General features: G+C 40.6%; 1 protein-coding gene across 2 annotated transcripts in view; it reads left to right on the forward strand.

Annotated features, from left to right (window-relative positions):
* Nucleotides 1-15,934, forward strand: part of LOC125890223 (centrosome-associated protein CEP250-like) — a 102,862-nt gene that overhangs the window by 52,943 nt on the left and 33,985 nt on the right. For both annotated transcript variants that reach the window (XM_049578746.1, XM_049578747.1), the window contains exon 3: nt 2,437-2,622. In XM_049578746.1, coding sequence (XP_049434703.1) covers nt 2,437-2,622 — 186 coding nt within the window. The remainder of the gene's footprint in view (nt 1-2,436; nt 2,623-15,934) is intronic.

Below are 15,934 nucleotides of genomic sequence, written 5' to 3' on the forward strand. Positions count from 1 at the left end.
CAGAGGGATGTCGTATGCTGTAAAGCCCTGTGAGGCAAATTGTGATTTGTGATATTGGGCTTTATAAATAAAATTGATTGATTGATTGATTGCTTTATTGGGGGGGTCTGGTGGGGTCAGAAAACCAGTCAGTATGTGGTGTGACCACCATTTGCCTCACGCAGTGCAACACGTCTCTTTCGCATAGAGTTGATCAGGTTGTTGATTGTGGCCTGTGGAATGTTGGTCCACTCCTCTTCAATGTAGGGCTGTACCCAAATATTAGGATATTCGAATATTCGTTTCTATGGGTAGGTATTCGTCATGAATATTCGTTTTTATTTGAGTTTCGTTTTTATTTACTTATATTTTTTTATTATTATTATTTATTTATTTATTTTACATTTTTTTGGTGCTAAATATAGTCTTTTTGTTGTTGGTAAATGTAGGTTATCAATAAAAATCAAAACTTTTAAATTGCATTGTTAAAAATGTGAAAATATAGTATAGCCTACTAACGGAGCTTGTGCACGGCACGCTTGAGTGCATCCGTCTGAAGCTGTGGATTAATGCCAAGTTTTACCACTTTATCACTATTTCCTCTAACTTGTAGCTGTTTTTTGTTATCTTTTGAATTTAATATGAATTATGGAACCGTTTTTGTCAACGTTTGTTTTCCCCGTTTTGTACAATAAATTATTGTTTAAAGTTTCAACAAGTTTCTTTTGGAGTGCGTGACACACGTGTTTTGAAAACGACCGCGGACTGTCACCTGCTCAACACATCAGTACCTTCGGATGCCATGACAGTAGGCCTAATAGCCAGTAATGTCAAAATATCATTTACAGACCGATTTAACAGACGATCACTGCTGCCCGATCCGCAGGTCCATTTGCGGGTCCCGCGGGTCTCGCAGGTTACGGGTCGACCCGCGCATCACTACTCAGCTCAGTCTATAAATGCTGTACACAACCGTAGACGACATATTCTATTCAGGCTGGCAGAACCAGCAGCGCATCGGCTCTACAGTGCATGGCACTGCTGATTAACCATTTTATTGCAGCACACAGTGTCTGCCAGCAACCAATTACTTGCAGAGGCTTCCTACAACTTGTTTCAACGGTTCCGATTTAATCAGAAGACAAATTAAACAGGATGACTAGCCAATGTGAAAATCGAAAGAAAGCATAGAATAATGTACTGAAGGAGACTGTTGTGCCATCACATTTTTTTGTGGTTTGAGAGCAAAGATCCAGTCGCTGCTGTGCAAAACTCCGCAATACAATTAGGTCTGAAAAAACCCCAGAGGAGTGCTTCGCAAGGAGTCTTTGAAAGGAGCCGAGCCTGGCGTAAAACCGGAGAGAGCAGGCAGCACGGCCGCAGCGGTTGGTCTGCGGTTGTGAGGCTGGTTGGATGTACTGCCAAACTGTCTGAAACGCCTTTGGAGACGGCTTATGGTAGAGAAATGAACATTCAATTCACGGGCAACAGCTCTGGTGGACATTCCTGGAGTCAGCATGCCAATTGCACGCTCCCTCAAAACTTGCGACATCTGTGGCATTGTGCTGTGTGATAAAACTGAACATTTTAGAGTGGCCTTTTATTGTGTATCACAAATCTTGGTGTCAAAATGGACCCCCAGCTCACCTTTGAATCCCATATCAACCACCTTTGCAAGACCTCCTCCTACCACTTCCGTAACATTGCCAAACTCTGCCCCATTCTCTCCCTCTCAGATGCCGAAAAGCAGGTTCATGCCTTTATCTCCTCCAGACTGGATTACTGTAACACACTTCTCATCAGGATACCTAGCAAGAGCCTGCAGAGGCTTCAGTACATCCAAAACTCTGCAGCTAGGATCCTGATGAGAGTGCGGAAACATGAGCACATCACCCCCATCCTCTACTCGCTCCACTGGCTTTCCGTCTCTACCAGGATTGAGTACAAGGTTTCCCTCCTCACACACCAATGTATCCATGGACATGTCCCCCCACCTCAAAGAACTTCTCAACCCACAAAACACAACACGCTCCCTCCGCTCCACTCACTCAAACCTCCTCCACATACTCAGAACCAGACTCAGGACCATGGGAGATAGGGCCTTCTGTGCTGCTGCCCCACGTCTGTGGAATGCCCTGCCTGACACCTTGAGGGTACCACAATCCACTGACTGTTTTAAAAAAAGTCTTAAGACATTTCTTTTTAGCAAAGCTTTTGGTCCCCCTTAGATGTTTTTGTTTTTAAACCTTTTAAATAACTTCTCATCTTGTTTTTATTCCCTTCCATTCCCTTTATTATTATTATTATTATTATTATTATTATTATTATTTGTTATCATTCTTTGTTTTTAACCTGTAGCACTTTGAGATCTTTTGATGAAAAGGGAATTATAAATAAAATGTATTATTATTATTTATTATTATGTCATTTTGTGTATATCTGTCTGTCTGTCCTCAGGTCACCATAGACATTTCCAGTGTGGGCTTTGTTCCTCTGTATGGATCCAGTGATAAACAGAAGATCCTGGCCCTCTTTTCCCCCAGTGACCCATTCACTGCTGTGGCTCTGTACCTACTGGACCAGTGGTGGACAGTCGATGATATTCTCAAGACCACAGACCTTGCTCGACACGGAGCTGTGGAGGTATTTGGAGATGTTTTTCTAGCTAGGAAATCTGCTCTCTCACTATTCATAATTATTCATTAAGATCAGAGGAATATGCAGCACATGATCAATGAATATTCTCCACTGACCGAGGAAAAAAGGTTTCTCACAGTGATCATTCTTGTGCAGCACTATTGCACAGGTAGGAGTTCACAGCGCTGATATCTTCAGGGTGTTGTCAGTCTTGGGCTGACTGCAGAGGCTGTTGTGGACCCAAGGCTGTTTGACCACAGAGTTTGGCACTTATACATTGTAAAGGCTGTAGCCGAATTCTTGGGCAGTACTAGGGATTAGTCTGTGTACTAGGGATGTCCCGATCCAGCTTTTTCACTTCCGATCCGATACCGATATTACAGCCTTGAGTTTTGGCAGATACCGATACCAATCCGATCCAAGCGCATATTATACATATTCACTTATTTTGTTGTCAGTCATGTTAGAAAAGGTTTGATCAAGCGATGTTACTCTAACAAGAACAACTACTTAATCGGGTTAGTTAGAATGATCCACAACAGTTGGTATGAGAAACTGACCTGTTTATTGTTAACAGGGTTAAATAAAAAAAACTTTAAACTTGAACATTAACATTAAATAAAAAATATAGCTGGTTTGTTTTGGCTGCTTTGGCTCCTTAATAAAAAGAAAATAAATCAACACAAGAAATCTTTAAAATGTCTAACACTGAAATTAAAATAGCAGCAAGACTCCACACACTTGTGCTTTGGCCCCCTAATAAATAAAAATAGATTAACACCACAAGATATTGTTGACATTTAACAAATAATGCAGCCTTTCCTTTTCAGTTAGTTTTGTAGTGTCAGTGCCAGCCTGATGCTGCTGTTTCCTGTGTCTGCATGGTGGCCTGGTGGATTGATAGTAAGTGCTGGAGCAGATCACTGGAATGGACTGCTTGAATCGCGGAGTGCTGGGCTGGCCGGAAAACCTGGATCGGATTCCACGAAAAACTGGATCGGTGTTCTTGGATCGGCATTTTTCCATGCAGTCCGATCTGATGCAGATGCACATTTTTTGATAATGTCAGCGGCCGATACCGATCTGAATATCGGATCGGGACATCCCTAGTCCGTGGACACTCACAGCTGATAAGGAAAAAGTTTAATGTGGAAAAAAAAAGAAAACATTACCATTATTATCACCTTGAATATAATTTCAGGTAGAGGGAGGGACAGGTGGGAGGCTCTATTGAAAGAACAATAGACTTAAAAAAGTCTTAATATTTTCATTAATACTCAAGATGTAAACCAAGATGGCAGCAGCACGTCTCTACCTGTCTCTGTCTGTTCCGTATGTTTGCTTGAATACTCAAGTGTTCTCTGAGTCTGAGTATTATTAGTTCTCCTAAAATATTCAAAATAATGGCAATCGCCATTTTAAATGGGGATTTGGTTTTATACTGTTTAAACTGAAAATCTGATGGTAGTCAATCAACTGCCGGTGTTTCAGATTTACTCACGACTATGTTAACTGGCGACTTTCAGCTGAATGCGTCTGTGGTTGTCGTAGTAAAGCAGCAGCTGTATAATAGATTTATCTCTAAGATAAATTATCTATTTATGCTGTAGCATTAAGGCGATTAAAAGTGTAAAAATATGACAAACACTAGGCTGTATATGTGGTATGGAAGTCCATTAACTCCTGCAAAGCATTTTAGAGTTACTTGCAGTGCACCCTTGGAATCCTTTGGTCTAACCATGATCAAAGAAAGTCCCTATTTGCTCAGAATATTAACTTGACTTTTGAGACTTTCACTTAGTTCCGATGTCATGTTTCCTGCCAGCACAATGCTACCTAGTAAACAATGATCTGCTGGAAACTACAAGCACAGCCACATTAATAAAAGGTGAACATTGAATGCAAGTTTAGTTACATGAATGACAGTCAGATGAGTACATGAAATCTACCTGTGAGTCAACTCAAGGAAATATGATCTTTTGGCCAAAGGAGTTAAGTTGGTTGGTGCCACAAATTTGGTTATGTTGCAGGATCTTACATACTTGTTTCTTCACTGTACATGTTTGGTATACCATATACCATGTGTTTTTTCTGAGCCCTCAAATTTATTTATTGTTATTGCTAGGTTTACATAAAAGATATGTGATTTTCAATGTCGACTGGTACGGGACTTTGAAAGAACATCTAGGAAGCTGGCTGACGACAGGAACCACCTGTGTTTCAACCTGAGATGCAGGCAGCACAGGTTCATCCCTAACAGCCTAGGCTTGGGTTCCACCGTGAAAGGACACAAGGTTGCAACTATCCTTCAGAGGGCCCAGAACCAGCTACTCAACGAGAGAGTGAGACAGATTCACTTCACCATCGATGCACTTAAATCCAAGACGGAACAGATATTGGAAGAACTGACAGCACTTCTACCCAGGGAAGTCCTGGAAGATGTCTCCAAGTTTGTTGAGAAGGCACAGACTTTGCAACACTCCAAAGGCAAGAAACGACAGACACAAAAATTCCTGACACTACAGTCCTGTCATAACATCTCTAATAGAACAGACGCACTGACCTGGAGAAACAAGGATCACAACACAGCACATCTGGACATACATGATAAGTGGGTAAAAAAACTTATCGGACAGAGAGCTCACTCAACCAGAAAAGGATGTCCTGGCCAAATGACTGAACTTTGCCGTAACACCAGAACAGATACAGGTGGTAGACCTTATCACAGCAACAGAGACAGCCATCAGAAACAACAAGCTGGCAGACACAGAGGCAGAACAACTGAGATCAAAGGTATCAGCCGCTCTCACTGAAGCAAAAACACCACCCTCCAACCTAAATAAAGGAAGGCCCTGGCATCACTGAGGAAAGACTGGAACATCACCATCTTGCCGGCAGACAAAGGGAGATGCACTGTGGTGTTGAAGACAGCAGACTACCATGCCAAAATCACAGCTCTGCTCAGTGACACAGCCACATACGAAACACTGAGGCGTGATCCTACCAGTGGCTACAAAAAGAAGGTCATAGATTATCTACAAAAACTGGAAAAGGACAAGATCATTGACAGACCACTGTATTATCTGCTGTACCCTGGTGAGGCCATCCCATGCATCTATGGACTCCCAAAGATACACAAGGAAGGAGCACCACTAAGACCCATCATCAGCAGCATCAACTCAGTCACGTACAACATCTCCAAACACCTAGCTATGATCTTAGCTCCCTTGGTTGATAACTCCACTCCACACCATGTAAGGAACTCTCAGGATTTTACCAACAAGACCAGAGAGATAACACTGGACTCTGACGACACTATGGTATCATACGACGGCACTTCACTTTTCACCTGCATTCCCACCGAAGAAGCAGTTGAGACGGTGAGGAAATGTCTGCTACAAGACAGCTCCCTTCTAGACAGGACCAACTTCACCCCAGACCACATTTGTGACCTGCTGGACCTTTGTTTGACCACCACCTACTTCAAGATCAGCGAGGGTTTCTACCGACAAAAGCACAGCTGTGCTATGGGCTCACTGGTGTCCCATATAGTTGCCAATCTTTACATGGAAGATGTGGAGAAGAGAGTATTGACCACCTTTACAAGAACTGCTCCTAGCCACTGCTTCAGGTATGTGGACAACACCTGGGTCAAAATCAAAACTAAGGACGTGGAAACCTTTAAGGAACACATTAATGTAGTGGACCCCAACATTAAATTCACACGGGAGGATGTCAGAGGAGACAGTCTACCCTTTTAGACTGTGCAGTGCACATTGAAAAGGGCAGGAACCTAAACATAGAGGTGTACAGAAAACCTACACACACGGACCAATACCTGCTGTTTGACTCTCACCACCCACTGGAGTGGGGAGTTATCAGGACGCTGAATCATCGGGCTGAAAACGTACCCACTAGGACAGAGGGTAAAGGAAAAGTGAAGGAAGAGACACAAAAACGTAACAACATTGTCATTCCTTATGTCGCAGGAGTGTCTGAGAAACTCAGGAGAATTTTCAACAAACACCACATCCCTGTGCACTTTAAACCCAGTAACACACTGAGACAGAAACTTGTCCACCCCAAGGACAAAATACCCAGACATAAGCAGAGTAATGTAGTGTATGTAGTTCAGTGCAACCAGGAATGCTCAGATTTATACATAGGGGAGACAAAACAACCACTCCATAAGCGCATGGCACAACACAGGAGAGCCAGCTCCTCGGGTCAAGACTCGGCTGTCCACTTACATCTACAAGAGAAGGGACACTCCTTTGAGGACAGCAATTTAGTTTTAGTTTTAGTTTTAGTTTTATTAACACATTCTTAAAGAAAATTCAAATATAAAAGGAACAAATACATCACATGTGCAGGTGAGGTAGAAACCCATTACGGGCTTATCTAAAAACCCCACCTAGGAAAATTAAAATAAAATTAAAATAATAACAGTAATAATACTAACAATGCAGTGTGAAGCATCAACAAAATATCTTCTACCTAATTAATATTAAATTCAAACATTGAGAAAAAACATAAAATCACAAAACAGCACACATGTTGAAAACATAAGTCAGTCAAGCTTTTACAATACCAAATCTCTTTGACATCAAAGCTTCCTTGAGTTTCATTTTATATCTAGATAGAGACATAGAATCGGTTAACAAATGCAAATTTGTATTCCATAATTGGACTCCACGGTATCTTAATGAAAACTGTCCTCGAGATGTATGATACATTGGTAGGTACAAGTTATTGATTTGTCTGGTTGAATAATAATTAACTTGAGAATTACAAATGAAAAGTGTTTGGAAACTTTGTGGCAAGTCTGTACCCATGTACTTCAATTTAAAAACTAAATGTACATATTTGAAGAATATTTAAGTCAAAAATAGCCAGTACATTACATTTCAAAAAAAGTGGAGCGGTTGGGGCACATGACTTGGAAAAAGTAGCCATTCTGACAAAACGCTTTTGCAGCAGTAGAATTTTATGGAGATATGTGGGGAAAGTACTGGCCCATACAATATTACAGTAGGCGAGATATGGATATACCAGACTATAATATAATGTTAAAAAACAAGATGAATGTATGAAAGCGCTAATTTTTCTAATAATCCCCAGAGATTTTGTGACCTTGTTGCAAACAAAACTAATATGCTCTTTCCAAGTAAGTTTCTCATCAATTAATATCCCTAGGAATCTTGTTGATGAAACTTTAATCATTACTTCGCCATCAATATGCACTTTTGCTGAATCCAAATTATAATTTATTTTCCCTGCAAATATCATAAAATGAGATTTTTTCACATTTAATGTCAATTTATTAATTTGAAACCATTTTGAAAATGCATGAAGGCCATTATTTACTTCAGTCCTAAGTAGGGATGGGCAAACGATCAAAATTCATTATTCGATAATCAAAAAAATTAACGATCAATTATCGATTAATTGATAAACTTTTTCGCCATTAAAATGATGCCTTCACTAGAAATAACAAATAAAGCATGTTTTTCTCGATAGAATCTTTATTTTACTTGTTCAAAAAACAAGTTTAAACTTGTGCTTAAGCCCCCGCAAGCCATATTAGGCATGGAGACTACACTCAAACTGAGACAAGATCCACACCCAGACAGTTCAACAAAATATTAAACAGTGAGGAAAATGTTAAACTTAATTTCAATTAATAAAAAGTGAAGGCAGTGAATAAAATGTTAAATTTAAATAAGAGTCAGCCGCAGCGGCACGAGCTGGGAGTTCAGACGGAGGCCTAACTTTACTCTTCACATTCAAATTAAGACAACACATTGCATGTCAATTAAGAATCTAAATTATTTGTGCATGTAGCCTAGTATGGCAGCCTAATTTTAAAAAAGCAAACAAGGCACCTACAGCACGTGAAGCCAATAAAACAGTTAACGTTACTCACAAACATTTTTTTTTTCTTTTTTCCGTAATACTCACAAACGGGATAACAGGATGACTGTCAAACTTTGGTGTACCCCAACAATAACGTCCAGTTGTAAAAGGTAAAAAGAGGCTCAGGCTACTGATTCTTATTAAGAAAGATCAGCATGTTCACATGTTCAGGGGTAAGACGCAATCGAAGCCTGGTGACGGTCAATCCAGCTGCTGAAAACACCCGCTCTGAGGGGACGGAGGTTGCGGGGATGCAGAGGTATGTATGCGCTAGCTTTGCCAACCTGGGAAACTGGCCTTCATTTGATTTTCACCAGTCAGCTGAGTCGCAATTCAGTCCTGCAGAAGGCTCCCTCATATAGTTTTTAACTTGTGTTTCGATGTCAGACCCAGCAGCGCTTGCTACGTATTGCTCCCTGAGGAGTTGTGCCATGGCGCTGACCCAAGGAGGTGCTGCTGGGGCTCCTGTGTCCTCGGTCTCGCTGCTCTCCTCCGAGTCCTCAGCCGGAGGAGAGCCGAAGTCGGACGATATAGCCTCATTTCCAGACGGTGGGATAGGCTCTGGCTCTTCCATCTGCCCAAGTTCCAACAGTTTGTGATTTGCGGCCTCTCTCTGTGTATCCGTAAGAAAGCTCAGATGCTTATGGCGTGGATCCAGCATCGATGAAATCATGGGGGCAGATGACATTAGCTCCTCAGATTCGACCTGAATAAATAACGAAAATAAAGAATCAGTTGGCAAAACAGAAAAAAATTAAATGAAAACGCTGTAACCTGGCGGTAGACTTGCATTTGTAAAAATAAATAAATAAACAAATAAATCTAATCACAATCATTCACCCCCTCTAAATCATCATTAGCTATTTATTATGTGAAAATGCGAATAATGTCAAATAAGTTAAACTAAGCTTAACATAGCCTACCTTCATTCGGTTGCTGAGGGAAGAGCGCACTCTGGCCTTGAATTCAGCGCATCGGGCCCCGTCATCTTCATTCGGTAGGAGATGGGTGTTGAGCAGGCTGTAACGTTAGGCATAGTAAGTTATGAAATTAATAAGTTAATTAATAAGTTAAAAAGGTTAAAAATAAAATATTTAAATAATTAAATAAATAAATAAAAAAAGAAAATGAAGAATCAGATAAAATACCTGTAAGTGACTGGATATGTGTTGGAAACGGAGACCTTTTTCTCCCCAGACATGACCGTAGTGGCAGTCTTCAGCGCTGTCAGCACGGGCTTTGTCTCCTTCATCAGTTGCCAGTACTTGTCCTTCAGCTCTAGGACCCTGGCGTCCTGGAGCCTGGTCACCGTGCGATCCGACAGGACAGCGGCAACAGCCCAGCGCTGCTCCTTGAGACGGTTGAACATGTCGCACACACTGTTCCAGCGGGTTTTACACGACTGTATAAGCCGGTGTGCTGGGAGACCCATCTGCTCCTGTTTCTTCTGTAGCGCTTTGGTCGCCACGGTGCTGTGGTTAAAGTGGCTAACGAGTGTGCCAGCTGCAGAAATGACACGATGCAAGTACAGTGCAAAACCATCATGTATTGCCAGCTGGAGGGTGTGGGCGAAGCAGGCAATGGAGATCCAGTTGACTTTGTCGGGTCTGTTGGCAGCCACTATATTTGCAGCGTTATTGTGGATGCATGCAATAACTTGGCCTTCAATTCCCCACTGGGCTACACATTCGTTTAATTTTTCAGCTAGGAAGTCAGCTGTGTGGCGACTTGGCAGGCTTTCAGTGAGCAGGACGGCGGAGGTGACTTGCCAGTCATCTTTTCCAATGAAGTGGCAGGTGATAGTCATGTAACTCTCCGCTGTGAGTGCAGTCCAGCAGTCTGTAGTTATCGCAACCTTGTCAGCGGTAGCTAGCTTCATTAGCAGACGCTGTTTCGACTCCTCGTAGTGAATGTCCATGCGCCTTGTGATTGAACGTCGTGAAGGAATTGGATATGCTGGCTCAACCATTTGCATCAGAGCACGAAAGCCCTTGCCCTGGACAAAACTTAAGGGCAGCATATCCGTTTCTATCATTTTGCAGATGGCCCCAGTGATATTTTCTTGTCGCCGTGGATCACACGGCCTCATGCGTGGCACTAGATGTGAGGAGATGCAAGGCTGAGAAGGTGTAACATTAGGCGATGCATTCATCAGGGTCAGATGTACTGTTTGCAGATGGTACATCATCGGAGTCGTCGCCGTGTTGTATTTATATGTCGCGGTGCAGTGTTTGCAATGAGCCACGTCGTCTCTTAATTCAAAATGATCCCACGCCACGCTTCGTTAGACCCGCTTCAACATGCTGTCCGGCTGCAAGCATGAACTACGGAAACCTGTTGGTCATGACGTAGGGCGGGCTACCGCGGAGCGAAATTAATTAATGGATAGTACAGACTTTTATGAATATTTATTCTTGTTATTTATTTTATTTTGATTTTAAAAGCTTAGAAATATATTACAATTGCTATTTCATATTAATGGAATTCAGACGAGGGCGCAGCAAGTATTTAAAAAGAGAGAAAACAAAAGAGTGCAGTGCAGAGTCAGACTGTCGCCGCAAGAGAGCGTAGCTGCCCCAGTTTTGAGCTTCAACCCCCCAGGCCAAAGAGGAAGAATGGCGCGCATGCGCAGTTCACCCCTGGGTGTTGACAACCGTTGCCAGGGGTTACAGGCTTCAGTATTCAGCGAAACCTCCGTCTTTCAGTGGCGTAGTGTTTTCAGAGGCCTTAAGGGAAGCTGCCGAGGCTTTGGAGAGCGATGAGAGCCTCCGTCTGGCGAGCCGCCGTGCTCGCCGGGCAGGGGGTCTTGTAGGCCCGGCGGAAACACTGCGACTATCGATCAAAATTATTTGTGATCGATCAAAAGCCTTAACAATCAATCATCGATAATCGAAAATTGATGCCCATCCCTAGTCATAAGTGCAGAAAAATTTCTATTGGAAATAAGTAAATTGGTATCATCTGCAAATAATATTTGACATAAAGTATTTGATACTGCTGCAAGATCATTAATGTATATAAGAAACAATAATGGCCCTAAAATGGAACCTTGTGGAACCCCACATTGTATCATATGTCTCTCAGACTCTATACCATTTAAACTGACTTATTGCAGTCTATTATGTACATAATTACTAAACCACTTCAGGACAAGGCCACGAAATCCATATCTATGCATTTTTGTAAGTAAAATGTCATGATTGACAGTATCAAATGCTTTTGAAAGATCCAGAAAAATACCACAGGCGAACTCCTTCTTCTCTAAAGCAGTATAAATCTTGTCAACTAGGTGTAAGAGGGCCATATGGGCAGAATGATTTTTATGGAATCCATATTGGTGTTCATACAGTATTTTATATGTGTTTAAGTGTTTAAGAATACGTTTATATACCAGTTTTTGTAAAATTTTGGAGAAACAAGGAAGAACTGAAATGGGACGGTAATTTGTAAAAAACCCTGGATCACCTGACTTAAAAATTGGAATAACCTTTGCAATCATGAGATCAGAGGGAATAACACCAGTTTCCATGGATACCGCAAAAATATGTAATAATGGTTTCAGAATTAGTTCTTTTACCTCTTTAACAAGGGATGCAGTAATTCCATCATGACCTGCGGCAGAATTATTTAAGTCTATTATAATATCATTTATCTCTTTGTTATCTGGAGGTTCAAAATGGCAAACTGATGGAAAACAACCTCTTATATAATCAGTTGGACTTTCGTTCGTATTCCCAATCTTCTCTGAAATAGAGACTCCCACATTTACAAAAAACTCATTGAATTTGCAAGCAATATCAAAGGGATTTGTAATGGATGTTTTCCCATGAGAAAAACTAGGAGGAAAATTTGTTGATGTTTTTTTTCTTTTGTAGTAATTGATTTATAATTTTCCATGTGGCCTTGATATTACTTGCAGAATTCTTAAATTGATCACTGAAAAAACTCTTTTTTGCCATTCTAAGAAGATGATTATATTTATTTTTATATAGTTTATAATTTGCAAGATTAAGGGGTGTAGGACATAAAATATATTTTTTATAAAGTTTGTTTTTTATTTTAGCTGATTTTTTCAAACCAGTAGTGAACCAACCATTGTTATTATCTTTGTCCAATCTTTTAAAGGAAGTTACTAATGGAAAACTTTTAAAGAATGCAGAATTAAATGATTTCATGAATAAGTTGTAAGCTAAATTTGCATCATTCTCCGTATATACATCTTCAAAAGATATCTTCTCCAACATATCCTTAAATTTACGTTTGTTACTTACATTGAATTTTCTATACGTTTCTGTAACAACTTGATTTTCAGTTTTGGTTCCACCAATCGTAGTAAGTTGGAAGATTGGAAAATGATCAGAGATATCTGTATATAATATTCCTGAATTTGTCATATTTTGAATGGAATTTGTCAATATATTATCAGTCAAGGATGCAGATTTATTTGTCACTCATGTTGGTTATTGATGGTTGGATAGAAATAATTTGCATATAAATTATTCAAAAAATCTTCTGTAGGAGAATGATTTTCAGCCCTAAAAAGGTTGATATTAAAGTCCCCAAGAATATAACATGTTTTCCCCTCCTTATTTATTTGCTCCAAGGTATTGGCTCCCTGTAAAATCCAGAATTGAATTTAAAATCCTACTGTTAACTTATAAAGCTCTAAATGGTCAAGCTCCGTCATATCTTAGAGAGCTCATGGTACCATATTATCCCACCAGAACACTGCGCTTTGAGAACGCAGGGTTACTCGTGGTCCCTAAAGTCTCCAAAAGTAGATCAGGAGCCAGAGCCTTTAGCTATCAGGCTCCTCTCCTGTGGAATCATCTTCCTGTTACGGTCCGGGAGGCAGACACCGTCTCCACATTTAAGACTAGACTTAAGACTTTCCTCTTTGATAAAGCTTATAGTTAGGGCTGGCTCAGGCTTGCCCTGTACCAGCCCTTAGTTAGGCTGACTTAGGCCTAGTCTGCCGGAGGACCCCTCTATAATACACCGGGCCCCTTCTCTCCTTCTCTCTCTCTCTCTCTCTCTCTCGTATCCTATTACTGCATCTAGCTAACCCGGCCATTCTGGATGTCACTAACTCGGCTTCTTCTCCGGAGCCTTTGTGCTCCACTGTCTCTCAGATTAACTCATATCACAGCGGTGCCTGGACAGCGTGACGTGTGTGGTTGTGCTGCTGCCGTGGTCCCGCCAGATGCCTCCTGCTGCTGCTGCCATCATTAGTCATTAGTCATACTTCTTCTGTTATTATACACATATGATTATTGTCACACATGTATACTGCTAGGTATTAATACATACTTTCAACATATTGTACCGCAGTAACCAGAACTATAACTATAATATTATTACTTTCATTAATGTTGTTGTAAGATACTGTCATTACCTGCATCTCTCTCTCTCTCTCTCTCTCTCTCTCTCTCTCTCTCTCTCTCTCTCATATGGATTACTGTTAATTTATCATGTTGATCTGTTCTGTACGACATCTATTGCACGTCTGTCCGTCCTGGAAGAGGGATCCCTCCTCAGTTGCTCTTCCTGAGGTTTCTACCGTTTTTTTTTTCCCCGTTAAAGGGTTTTTTTGGGGAGTTTTTCCTTATCCGCTGTGAGGGTCTTAAGGAGAGAGGGATGTCGTATGCTGTAAAGCCCTGTGAGGCAAATTGTGATTTGTGATATTGGGCTTTATAAATAAAATTGATTGATTGATTGATTGTTCAAACTAACATTAAAACTATTTATGTCTGTGTCTGGAGGTCTATATATACCACCTACAATCACATTTTTCCCATTGTTGTAGCATGAGATTTCAATAAACACCGATTCTATATCAGTTTTATCAGATTTAAGGGAAAGATCAGGTCTATTCTCAAAGTGATGTTTTTTATGTATAAAAACTACAACACCACCTCCGATTTTATGTTCCCTAACAGCATGAATAGAATTATACGATAACATTCCATATAAATCCTTAGTTTCCTCAGTAAGCCACGTTTCTGTTAAAGCAACTACTGAAAAGTCATGTTCTAAGAGTGATAAGTAATGCACAATCTGGTCATAATTTTTTGGTAAGCTACGAGCATTAAGATGCAGTAATGAAAAAAAATTTGACTTTGTTGAAAGTGATTTAATATTCGACTTAAATTGACTTTCTCTGATTTGATTTAAATCAAATGGGTTAAACATCATATTATCAATGTCTATGATTTTTGAGTCATGTCTGTCTAGCAGGTAGGAGGCAAAATCATCATCCTCAAGTGTATGAAAAGGAAAAAGAATTACGCAGTCTTTACAGATCCAAGATGTCCATATGCCAGTTGTCTTTTTAGATACAGGCGTACATTTAATATGAAACCCATTTTTGCAAAGTGCGCAGTAAATGCTCAAATTCATATGCCTTTGACACTGTGAACACTGTTCATGTTTAGTCATATGATATTAAAAGTAAACAAAAAAAAAAAAAAACAGTACCATTATACCAATCAGCCATCTAAGGCTGGACACCTTATGTTGTCATCTCATTTCTTCTTGGCTTGTGGGATGGTGGGTGCACGATTAGCTTGTCATATCTTAGGTAGGCTATGTCACCTCTCTCTCGTGCAGCTTTCATCTCTGGCAGACGTTCTCTCCTCTTCTGTCGAACAATATCAGAGAAGTCCTCATTTATGTAGATGTTGGACCCTTTAAGGGTTTTTGCTTTGGCCAGAATAGAAAGTTTGTCCTTATGCCTTAAGAGCTTCACTGTAATTGGTCGGGGTTTATTACTCATTGAGGCAGGTTTTCCTGAATGATGAGCACGTTCAATTTCAATCTGACGGTGATCTATCTTCATCTTCTCTGAAAGAAGGCTCCTAATTTTATTTTCAGTCTCAGTCCATTTTTCATTAGGAGATTCATCAAGGCCATCTATGATGATGTTGTTTCGTCTTGAATGATTCTCAATATAATCCATTTTGTTAGATACATTGAGAGTAGTCCCCTGCAGTGAAGTGAGGTCAGCCTTGAAGGATTGAAGATGTTCAGATGTTTGGGCCTGTGTTTGTTTTAGCCAATCCACCTCATCCTGAGTAAATTGAAGGCTTGTTTTTAAATCCTGCACTTCTCTTGTCAAATCATCCAGTCGCTTGTTTGACGAGTCCAGAATCATCTGGACAAAGTCTTTGAAGCGATTTTCTTGTTGGCACATCAAGTCTTTGTAGAATGTCTTTTGTTGTTCCAGAAGTTCATGCACCACCATGAGTGAAACATAATCTTCATCTGGTTGCTTTTTCGGAGGCATCCCCTTTTCTCAGCTGGTTAGTTTCAGTGTTTAGTGTGTGGTTGTAGCAGTAATTCACACTGTTGACCATCAAGATGTGGGGATTCTTGATTTCCAGCTGAATATGTTTGGCTTGAG

Source organism: Epinephelus fuscoguttatus, linkage group LG6, assembly GCF_011397635.1.
Source record: "Epinephelus fuscoguttatus linkage group LG6, E.fuscoguttatus.final_Chr_v1".
NCBI classification, from domain to species: Eukaryota; Metazoa; Chordata; class Actinopteri; order Perciformes; family Serranidae; genus Epinephelus; species Epinephelus fuscoguttatus.